Raw genomic sequence first — 12,215 nt, forward strand, 5'->3', positions numbered from 1 at the left:
GTTTTGCTCATGCATTATGAACTATAAACAGTTCAAATATGAATAGTCATTTGGTTTTTATACTTGATTTATATGTGGCTACCACATTTCTCTCTTTATTATTATTATTTTTAATAAAATGCTGAAGTGGTAGGTAGATACAAGATAAAGGTAGAAAACATAGTTTAGTGTTGTAAGAGAGCAAATGTAGATGATCAGGTGTGTGCCTGTAGACTATGTGTTAATCCAAGCTAGACCAGGGCAATAAAACATCCACGTATGCAGATTTCTCTCAGAAAAGGGGGGGTGAGGTTCTAAGCCTCACCTCTGTTGATCCCCAATTTCTCACCTGATGGCCCCCCTGCGACTGTGCCTGTCTTAGGTTGTTCCTCCCTTGAGGAATCTTACCTGTCTCTGGCTAACCAGCATCTTCCAGGGCCATACAGGGAAATGTGAAGTTGGTAAGTGAGAGAGAAGCCTTATTGTTTGAAAAGGTTAGCTTTTTACTTCTTTGCATATTTATGCCCTGTGGCTTCTACGCCCAGTATTTGTCTTGAGGTATCTTTACCACTTGGAAGAATTATGATACTAGGTAAATTTGATATGAGGCACAAATTATATTTAAGGGTTGTAATTAGGAAGGAAGAAGAAAAGCTATAGAAGTAGCAGGCGGAAGAAAACATGGGAAGATTGATTATTTCTTTGACATATCTTCTTGTAGAGTAACTTCAGCATGTATAGGTTTTAAACTACTAATTAAATTGCGCACACACATTAACATAATAGGAGTATAGTTACATAACCAAAGCATACCTGTAATTACCAGCCATCTCCAGTGAAACCAAGAAAACCAGTTAGGCACCTTAGGCATTTGTGAAAACTTATCTATGATATGGTGGATATTGTCCAACTGAACTTAAACAGTCTGAGAGAAATCAGACAAATTAAAACAACCCATTCCTGGGGACTGTTCACATCCCATATGTTCTTTTAACAGTAAATAGTCTGTAGTTGTAAGATTTTGGAGCACTACAATTTGCACTTCTCCTAATTCTTGGTTGAGTTCCAACAGTATAGATCCACTCAAATTTGTCGTTTTACTGAATGCACAGGCCAGCTTAGATATCTCCTTCTTCATTCCCATGGCAAGTCCAGGAACCGGTGGGATGAGTGCATCTACAGCTGTAGCAGTGCGTGGATCTTTGTTGGGGTTTTTTGATGATCATCTTCTGGCATGAGTCTTCCAGAGAGTGCTGATGTTGGAAGTTCTTTTTCATATCGTATCTTAGTTCATTTTCGGGGTAGCCCAATAAGGCTTTGATCCTCTGTATAAACACAAACAGACCCTTTGCCTACACTTTTATATGCCCTTTACACCCTTGTGTAGAACTCATTGGAGGTCTCCACACAGGAACTGCCTTTTTGTGTGTGTGTGTGTGTGTGTGTCATTAATGTACACTTACATGACGAATATTATGTTTACTAGGCTCTCCCCTATACCAGGTCCCCCCTATAAACCCGTTTACAGTCACTGTCCATCAGCATAGCAAATGTAGAATCACTACTTGCCTTCTTTGTGTTGTACAGCCTTCCCCTTTCTCCCACCCCACCATGCATGCTAATCTTAATGCCCCCCTTCTACTCCACCCCTCTTATCCCTCCCTACCCACCCATCCTCCCCAGTCCCTTTACCTTTGGTACCTGTTAGTCCATTCTTGAGTTCTGTGATTCTGCTGCTGTTTTGTTCTTATATTCCACAGATAAGTGAAATCTTTTGGTATTTCTCTTTCTCCGCTTGGCTTGTTTCACTGAGCATAATACCCTCCAGCTCCATCCATGTTGCTGCAAATGGTAGGATTTGCCCTTTTCTTATGGCTGAGTAGTATTCCATTGTGTATATGTACCACATCTTCTTTATCCATTCATCTATCGATGGACATTTAGGTTGCTTCCAATTCTTGGCTATTGTAAATAGTGCTGCAATAAACATAGGGGTGCATCTGTCTTTCTCAAACTTGATTGCTGCGTTCTTAGGGTAAATTCCTAGGAGTGGAATTCCTGGGTCAAATGGTAAGTCTGTTTTGAGCATTTTGATGTACCTCCATACTGCTTTCCACAATGGTTGAACTAATTTACATTCCCACCAGCAGTGTAGGAGGGTTCCCCTTTCTCCACAGCCTCGCCAACATTTGTTGTTGTTTGTCTTTTGGATGACAGCCATCCTTACTGGTGTGAGGTGATACCTCATTGTAGTTTTAATTTGCATTTCTCTGATAATTAGCGATGTGGAGCATCTTTTCATGTGTCTGTTGGCCATCTGTATTTCTGTTTTGGAGAACTGTCTGTTCAGTTCCTCTGCCCATTTTTTAATTGGGTTATTTGTTTTTTGTTTGTTGAGGTGTGTGAGCTCCTTATATATTCTGGACGTCAAGCCTTTATCGGATGTGTCATTTTCAAATATATTCTCCCATACTGTAGGGATCCTTCTTGTTCTATTGATGGTGTCTTTTGCTGTACAGAAGCTTTTCAGCTTAATATAGTCCCACTTACTCATTTTTGCTGTTGTTTTCCTTGCCCGGGGAGATATGTTCAAGAAGAGGTCACTCATGTTTATGTCTAAGAGGTTTTCGCCTATGTTTTCTTCCAAGAGTTTAATGGTTTCATGGCTTACATTCAGGTCTTTGATCCATTTTGAGTTTACTTTTGTATATGGGGTTAGACAATGGTCCAGTTTCATTCTCCTACATGTAGCTGTCCAGTTTTGCCAGCACCACCTGTTGAAGAGACTGTCATTTCGCCATTGTATGTCCATGGCTCCTTTATCAAATATTAATTGACCATATATGTCGGGGTTAATGTCTGGATTCTCTAGTCTGTTCCATTGGTCTGTGGCTCTGTTCTTGTGCCAGTACCAAATTGTCTTGATTACTATGCCTTTATAGTAGAGCTTGAAGTTGGGGAGTGAGATCCCCCCTACTTTATTCTTCTTTCTCAGGATTACTTTGGCTATTCGGGGTCTTTGGTGTTTCCATATGAATTTTAGAATTATTTGTTCTAGTTCATTGAAGATTGTTGCTGGTAGTTTCATAGGGATTGCATCAAATTTGTATATTGCTTTGGGCAGGATGGCTATTTTGACAATATTAATTCTTCCTAGCCACGAGCATGGGATGAGTTTCCATCTGTTAGTGTCCCCTTTAATGTCTCTTAAGAGTGACTTGTAGTTTTCAGAGTATAAGTCTTTCACTTCTTTGGTTAGGTTTATTCCTAGGTATTTTATTTTTTTTGATGCAATTGTGAATGGAGTTGTTTTCCTGATTTCTCTTTCTGTTGGTTCATTGCTAGTGTATAGGAAAGCCACAGATTTGTGTGTGTTGATTTTGTATCCTGCAACTTTGCTGTATTCCGATATCAGTTGTAGTAGTTTTGGGGTGGAGTCTTTAGGGTTTTTTATGTACAGTATCATGTCATCTGCAAATAGTGACAGTTTAACTTCTTCTTTACCAATCTGAATTCCTTGTATTTTTTTGTTTTGTCTGATTGCCGTGGCTAGGACCTCCAGTACTATGTTAAATAACAGTGGGGAGAGTGGGCATCCCTGTCTTGTTCCCGATCTCAGAGGAAATGCTTTCAGCTTCTTGCTGTTCAATATAATGTTGTCTGTGGGTTTATCATAGATGGCCTTTATTATGTTGAGGTACTTGCCCTCTATTCCCATTTTTGCTGAGAGTTTTTATCATGAATGGATGTTGAACTTTGTCAAATGCTTTTTCAGCATCTATGGAGATGATCATGTGGTTTTTGTCTTTCTTTTTGTTGATGTGGTGGATGATGTTGATGGACTTCTGAATGTTGTACCATCCTTGCATCCCTGGGATGAATCGCACTTGGTCATGGTGTATGATCGTTTTGATGTATTTTTGAATTCGGTTTGCTAATATTTTGTTGAGTATTTTTGCATCTACGTTCATCAGGGATATTGGTCTGTAGTTTTCGTTTTTGGTGGGGTCTTTGCCTGGTTTTGGTATTAGGGTGATGTTAGCTTCATAGAATGAGTTTTGGAGTATCCCCTCCTCCTCTATTTTTTGGAAAACTTTAAGGAGAATGGGTATTATGTCTTCCCTGTATGTCTGATAAAATTCTGAGGTAAATCCATCTGGCCCGGGGGTTTTGTTCTTTGGTCGTTGTTTGATTACCGCTTCAATTTCGTTGCTGGTAATTGGTCTGTTTAGATTTTCTGTTTCTTTCTGGGTCAATCATGGAAGGTTGCATTTTTCTAGGAAGTTGTCCATTTCTCCTAGGTTTCCCAGCTTGTTAGCATATAGGTTTTCATAGTATTCTCTAATAATTCTTTGTATTTCTGTGGGGTCCGTCGTGATTTTTCCTTTCTCGTTTCTGATCCTGTTGATTTGTGTTGACTCTCTTCTTAATAAGTCTGGCTAGAGGCTTATCTATTTTGTTTATTTTCTCGAAGAACCAGCTCTTGGTTTCATTGATTTTTGCTATTGTTTTATTCTTCTCAATTTTATTTATTTCTTCTCTGATCTTTATTATGTCCATGCTTCTGCTGACCTTAGGCCTCATCTGTTCTTCTTTTTCCAATTTCGATAATTGTGACATTAGACCATTCATTTGGGATTGCTCTTCCTTTTTTAAATATGCTTGGATTGCTATATACTTTCCTCTTAAGACTGCTTTTGCTGTGTCCCACAGAAGTTGGGGCTTAGTGTTGTTGTTGTCATTTGTTTCCATATATTGCTGGATCTCCATTTTGATTTGGTCATTGATCCATTGATTATTTAGGAGTGTGTTGTTAAGCCTCCATGTGTTTGTGAGCCTTTTTGCTTCTTTGTACAGTTTATTTCTAGTTTTATGCCTTTGTGGTCTGAAAAGTTGGTTGGTAGGATTTCAATCTTTTGGAATTTTCTGAGGCTCTTTTTGTGGCCTAGTATGTGGTCTATTCTGGAGAATGTTCCATGTGCACTTGAGAAGAATGTATATCCTGTTGCTTTTGGATGTAGAGTTCTATAGATGTCTATTAGGTCCATCTGCACTACTGTGTTGTTCAGTGCTTCCATGTCCTTACTTATTTTCTGACTGGTGGATCTATCCTTTGGGGTGAGTGGTGTGTTGCAGTCTCCTAGAATGAATGCATTGCAGTCTATTTCCCCCTTTAGTTCTGTTAGTGTTTGTTTCACATATGCTGGGGCTCCTGTGTTGGGTGCATATATATTTAGAATGGTTATATCCTCTTGTTGGACTGAGCCCTTTATCATTATGTAGTGTCCTTCTTTATCTCTTGTTACTTTCTTTGTTTTGAAGTCTATTTTGTCTGATATTAGTACTGCAACCCCTGCTTTCTTCTCGCTGTTATTTGCCTGAAATGTTTTTCCATCCCTTGGCTTTTAGTCTGTACATGTCTTTGGGTTTGAGGTGAGTTTCTTGTAAGCAGCATATAGATGTGTCTTGCTTTTTTATCCATTCTATTACTCTGTGTCTTTTGATTGGTGCATTCAGTCCATTAACATTTAGGGTGACTATTGAAAGATATGTACTTATTGCCATTGCAGGTTTTAAATTCGTGGTTACCAAAGGTTCAAGGTTAGCCTCTTTAGTATCTTACTGCCTAACTTAGCTCGCTTATTGAGCTGTTATATACACTGTCTGGAGATTCTTTTCTTCTCTCCCTTCTTATTCCTCCTCCTCGATTCTTCATATGTTGGGTGTTTTGTGCTGTGCTCTTTCTAGGAGTGCTCCCATCTAGAGCAGTCCCTGTAAGATGTCCTGTAGAGGTGGTTTGTGGGAAGCAAATTCCCTCAGCTTTTGTTTGTCTGGGAATTGTTTAATCCCACCGTCATATTTGAATGATAGTCGTGCTGGATACAGTATCCTTGGTTCAAGGCCCTTCTGTTTCATTGCATTTAATATGTCATGCCATTCTCTTCTGGCCTGTAAGGTTTCTGTCAAGAAGTCTGATGTTAGCGTGATGGGTTTTCCTTTATAGGTGACCTTTTTCTCTCTAGCTGCCTTTAAAACTCTTTCCTTGTCCTTGATCTTTGCCATTTTAATTATTATGTGTCTTGGTGTTGTCCTCCTTGGATCCTTTCTGTTGGGGGTTCTGTGTATTTCCGTGGTCTGTTTGATTATTTCCTCCCCCAGTTTGGGGAAGTTTTCAGCAATTATTTCTTCTAAGATACTTTCCATCCCTTTTCCTCTCTCTTCTTCTTCTGGTACCCCCATAATACGGATATTATTCCTTTTGGATTGGTCACACAATTCTCTTAACATTGTTTCATTCCTGTAGATCCTTTTATCTCTCTCTGCATCAGCTTCTATGCGTTCCTGTTCTCTGGTTTCAATTCCATCAATGGCCTCTTGCATCCTATCCATTCTGCTTATAAACCCTTCCAGAGTTTGTTTCATTTCTGCGATCTCCTTTCTGGCATCTGTGATCTCTTTCCGGACTTCATCCCATTTTTCTTGCGTATTTCTCTGCATCTCTGTCAGCATGTTTATGATTCTTATTTTGAATTCTTTGTCAGGAAGACTGGTTAGGTCTGTCTCCTTCTCTGGTGTTGTCTCTGTTATCTTTGTCTGCCTGTAGCTTTGCCTTTTCATGGTGATAGGAATAGTTTGCAGAGCTGGGACGAGTGACGGCTGGAAGGACTTCCTTTCTTGTTGGTTTGTGGCCCTCCTCTCCTCGGAGAACAGCGACCTCTAGTGGCTTGTGCTGCGCAGCTGCGCGCAGACAGGGTTTCTGCTTCCTGCCCGGCTGCTATGGAGTTAATCTCCACTGTTGCTGTGGGCGTGGCCTGGCTCAGGCAGCTGCTCCAAAATGGTAGAGTCGCGCTGGAGCGGGAGTGGCCTGGAGGCTATTTATCTCCATAAGGGGCCTCCCTGCTCCCTGCAGCCTGGGGGTTAGGGTGCCCAGAGATCCCTGGATTCGCTACCTCTGGATTAAGTGTCCCGCCCTGCCCCTTTAAGACTTCCAAAAAGCACCCGCCAAAAGAAAACAACGACCACAAAAAAAAAGTAAAAATAAAAAATAAAAAGTAAATTAAAAATTTTTTAAATTAAAAAAATAAAAATATAAATTAAAAATGGCCACTCGTTTTTCTTTATTCTCTGGTGCCAGCCTCAGGCATCTGCTCACCGGTCTTGCTGCCCTGTTTCCCTAGTATTGGGGTCCCTATCCCTTTAAGACTTCCAAAAAGGGCTCGCCAAAACAAAACAGCAAAAAAAAAAAAGAAAAAAAATGACCGCTCGCTTTTCTTATGTCCTCCGGCGCCAGGCCTCCTTTACCCGCTCACTGTTCTTGCTGCCCTATTTCCCTAGTATCCAGGGCCCTGGGCACGCACTGTGTCTGCGCTCTGGCCCGGATGGCTGGGGCTGGGTGTTCAGCAGTCATGTGCTCCGTCTCCCTCCCGCTCTGCCTACTCTTCTCCCGCTGGGAGCTGGGGGGAGGGGCGTTCAGGTCCCGGGGGGCCGGGGCTTGTGTCTTACCCCCTTTACAAGGCACTGGGTTCTCGCAGGTGTGGATGTGGTCTGGATGGTGTCCTGTGTCTTCTGGTCTTTATTCTAGGAAGAGTTGTCTTTGTTATATTTTCATAGATATATGTGGTTTTGGGAGGAGATTTCCGCTGTTCTACTCACGCCGCTATCTTGGCTCCAGCTCTCAGGCTCTTTCTTGAGTGTGTATTTAGCCTTCTTTAAGAGTCCAGTTGCAGAAATGTGTATTGTGCTAGAAATGCTATTCTAATTTACATTCTGAGATTTCTCTATGATTACTAACCTCATGTGTTGCAAATGTCCCTGCTGCATTATGCAGAAAGCTAACAGGAAGAACAGGTACTTGGGTTTTTCACTAGATAAGCATGGAGTTTATACCAAAAGGTTATTGGAATTTAGAAGTTAGTATATAGGCTTGTGAAACACTTTGAAGAATCCCTTTTGCTGAAAGCACATAAGAAATTCAAATCAACTGGAATAGACTGTCCTTAGGTAGTGGGAGAGGGAATGCTAATCTTCTGGTGAGACATGCTGTGGACAATCCATCCGGGAGCTAAGGGGCAAATAATTTTGTCTGAGAACTGTTTGGGTGGAGAGGAGACTAACCAAAATTGATTAATAAACCAAAAAAATTGGGAAGGGGACTTGTGAAATGTGAGTGCGAAATTCCTGATACTATCTAAGATGTATAGGAAGTTTAAAACTAAATCTGCTTTGTTATGTAAGTTGAGCTCCTGTATTCATTGTAAGCTTTTATTAAAACCATTATCTTCTAATTTCTTTGGTGTCTTGTCTCATTTTTGTATATAGGATCTCTACTTGAACGCTGGAGGAGTGACAGTGTCTTACTTTGAATGGCTGAAGAATCTAAATCATGTCAGCTATGGCCGTTTGACCTTCAAATATGAAAGGGATTCTAACTACCACTTGCTCAGTAAGTTCTGATGATCTTGTTCTCCAGAACTCTTTTGGGCCATTTGAAAGGCAGAAAAAGCTTCCATTTAAGGGGACTAATTTCTTTTTTGTAACCCTAGAGTAAATAATCTCAGAACAGAAAAATAGTGTTCTGTCTCATGAGTGTTAGACAGTTTCTTTATGGGTATTCAATATATTAACACTCTGAAATATATTTATAGTCAAATGTCTGTTCTGTGATGTAATGTTCCCAGAACATAATCTACAAATCAGTGATACAAAGATTATCATTTTAAACCAAGAATTCCTGGTGAGACTACTCCATTTCTATCTCTGGTTGCTCTTAGTAAAGGCCTATATGCAGAGTTAAAAATCTATGGAGTCTTCTGATGAGTTTTCTTTGACTAGAGTAGGGCTCCAGAGTTAACAGTAAAATTTCATTAAGCTGAAATAAGACCAAGACCTCCCACTGAGCTGCTCCGCTCAGCCCACTCTGAGAATCTGGGTGAAGTGTCCATCTATTTCCATTTCTTTTTCCCCCAGCATTTTCTTTATAACAGAGCCAAGGAAAAACCCTGGTAATGGGTGTTATGGAAACAGCAGTGACCTAAATTCACATTTATATAGGAATTTAGCAAAGAGCTTTATTCCTTTTTTAACTGAGTTTTAAATGATCAACCCTTTTGTGTCCTTTATGCTGACAGTTTCCAAAACTGTGTATTACTTTTTGGGTTGTGGATGTAGTTTGGGACTACTTTTGGTTCGATTTCATTTTCTTTTCTCTAGCTGTATCTTATCTTCATCTCTTGGCTTTTTATAGTGTCAGTTCAAGAGAGTTTGGAAAGAAAATTTGGAAAGCATGGTGGAACTATTCCCGTTGTGCCCACAGCAGAGTTCCAAGACAGGATATCGGTGAGTGTGCTTGTGGCTGTGCACTTGGCGGGTAGATGGATCGGAGTAGAGGGTGGTAATCAGCATAACAGTAGTTAATGACTCCTGTATGCTCTGTGCCTTCCTCTTCCATTACATTCAAAAGAGGGAGCAAGAATCCTATTTTAAAGTAAATAATTAATGGTTCAGCTTTTGGTACTTTTGAAATACAGATGACTCACCAACAGTTTCTAATGTAATAGGAAGGATTATTGTATCTTTTAGCTCCACTAAAAAAGCTTCAAAGAAATAGAATTAAAAAGGAAACATTACTAAAATTAAGTTACAATGAGAGCAAATAAAATTAAAATATGATTAAAAATTAAAGATTATCCTTGCAAACTAAATGTCTATTTTTAATTAAATGTTCTCTGTTGAGTTGTATAACCAATACTGTAACAATGTCATTTTATAATCTCAATACAATATTTTAACAACACAAATAATTAAAGCTTATAAACTAAAAAAAAAAAGGAAACATTAGATTAAATTATATAAACAATTGAAATTGCTATATGGTCATGAATAAGAGAATTAAAGAAAACAGACTAGAAAAGATATTTTACATTAACTAGCTATTGACAGGACATATTAATAGTGCAGACACACCACAAAGAGAACTTAACTTCTTTGCCAGTAAAATGGCAAAAGACATGAACAAAAGTCACAGGAAATAAACCTAGAAAAAAAATACTAAACATCACGGTTAAATACCAATTAGAATAAGGTCTCTTTAATGTATTAAACTAGCATAAATAATTACTGGATCTTGTACTCACCGTATCTGTGGTGAAGCAGTTTTGCTTTTTTTCCTGACACTGCAGATTGTTGCAGGTCTTTGGAAAATGTAGAGTTCTTAAAGTGTTCCTGCCCTTTGACACTATAATGACGTTCCCTCTGAGAATTTATCCTAAGAAAATGAAGGAGATGCACAATGAAGTCATCGGAACTATGTTTGCAGTCAGTTTTTTAATTAGGTTTAACATATATATGTATGTATGTATGTATGTATGTATATACACACACACATATATGGCATCTGTGGCAGAGAAACGGCTGCATTATAATGTACCTTCTTATGAAATACTCAGTCCTGGAAAGTAACTTAGATTATATTGCAACATGGGGAAAAGTTAAGGATTTTGTTTTGAAGAAGAAATGCTTTGCCACACTGAGCACTTAACAGTTCCCCTAAGTGAGCCCCCTTTCCCAGAGCTGTGTCTTGTTAGTTCTGGCCCCTCTGGCCAGCATGCCCTGTCCTGCTCCCTGCTGCAGTATACCACATCTTTGTCTCTCCCTGCGGGGCCCCTCCACCGGCCAGGGTTCCATACATACTTGTGCCAGTGCTGCTTTCAGATGGGCTCCTTGCTCCTCCCTGTGGCCGCCCCATGACCCAGCACACACCTGGCGGAGAGCAGCCAGGCAGACAGAAACCTCCAGAGGAAGTACAGAAAGAGGACAGCCAGCGAGTTAGGAAGACAGCTGCAATGATTGTCTTTTTATCCCTCCTTCAGAAATCTTTGTGTTTAGGCTAAGATTAGTATCAATCTTTCAGATGCTTTCAGTGCTTCTAATTTTAGGCGTTGGTGCCATTTCTTACCTTGCTGACTTAATTGCTGCAGGAGTAGTGTCAGTTGGAAAACCAGTTTCTTTCCAGCCCCTTTACTTCTAGGTACCCCTCCCCTGCCATGCTTTGTCCCTGCCAGGACCTGCATCACTGACCTACTTTTCACTGTCCCTCATCACCCCAATGCCCTCAATTTTCTTCTTCCCCAACTTCAATTCCAGGCTCCATCTTTAGAGTCACTATCTGGTCTTGTTCTGCTTCATCATATTTCCTTGTTAACACGTGAACCCTGATGAAATCCAAGACTGCCCGCTCTGTGCCTGTAGCCCTACGCAGGAGGCCCTGATGGCTGCCCAGCAGTTACACTCCTTTTACCTGTCCCTTTCATTTTCTTGTTCCCCTGATTGATTCTGTCATAGTCTCTCTCCTCTCTCCCCTGTACTCTATCTCAGACTTCATATGTATTCACAGAAAAAATTAAGCAGTCAGAGAACTTTCACACCTACCCAGCTCCTGGTGTCTGTTCCCTGTCTTATGTCATCTGCCTCTTATTAAAGAGCAACTCTTGTGCTTCCGTCTAAGCCTAAGTCTTGCCTGGGCGTTGGATGGCTGTTTGCAGCTTCTCAGCTGCGCTGCTCAAGCACACCTTCCCCTTGCCCTGCACTGTCAGTGATCCCACAGTTCAGTCACTTCTGTCAGTGTACAAATGCTGTCCTAATACAAGATAAATCTTAATCCCTCTCCCCCTTCCAAGTCGTACCATTCCTATTTAATTTATAGCAAACCTCGTTATTATATGTGTTGTGTATACTGTCTCCAGTTCTTTTGTGCACAAACCTATTATGCCCTCAACTCCACCTAAACTGTTGTCAAGTCACCATGATGTCAGCATTGCCAAATCCAATGGGCATTTCCCAGTCATTATCTTACCTTTAACAGCCGTGGTTACAAGTCATTGCTATCCCTTGAAATATTTTCTTCTCTTAGCATCCTGGACATCACATTTTCCTGGTTTTCTTCCTGCCTCACTAGCCATCCTTACTGCATTTTGCTGGTCCTCTTCATCTCTCCACCCTCTTAACGTTGGAAGTCCTCATGGTTTTAAGTCAAGTGCCATCTCCTCCCACTAGAATGTAAACTCCATGAGAACAGGGAATTTACATCATGTTGTTTTATGCTGTGTCCCCAGTGCCTGGTAAAGTGCCTGGCACATAGTAGGCACTCAGTAAATGTTCAGTGAATGCATGAAACAGCAGTATTCTACCCATAAAGCAAGATTTTTTCCTCTTCCTAACCTGATTGACAAGACAAAATT

At 40.4% G+C, this 12,215-nt stretch overlaps 1 protein-coding gene across 1 annotated transcript in view; it reads left to right on the top strand.

Moving 5' to 3' along the window:
- The window catches only part of GLUD1 (glutamate dehydrogenase 1), a 51,996-nt gene that overhangs the window by 36,600 nt on the left and 3,181 nt on the right, over positions 1-12,215 (top strand). The window contains exons 10-11 of the mRNA XM_036926536.2: positions 8,299-8,422; positions 9,224-9,315. Of these exons, the coding sequence (XP_036782431.1) occupies positions 8,299-8,422; positions 9,224-9,315 (216 nt within the window). The remainder of the gene's footprint in view (positions 1-8,298; positions 8,423-9,223; positions 9,316-12,215) is intronic.

Source organism: Manis pentadactyla, chromosome 8 (genome assembly GCF_030020395.1).
Source record: "Manis pentadactyla isolate mManPen7 chromosome 8, mManPen7.hap1, whole genome shotgun sequence".
NCBI lineage: Eukaryota > Metazoa > Chordata > Mammalia > Pholidota > Manidae > Manis > Manis pentadactyla.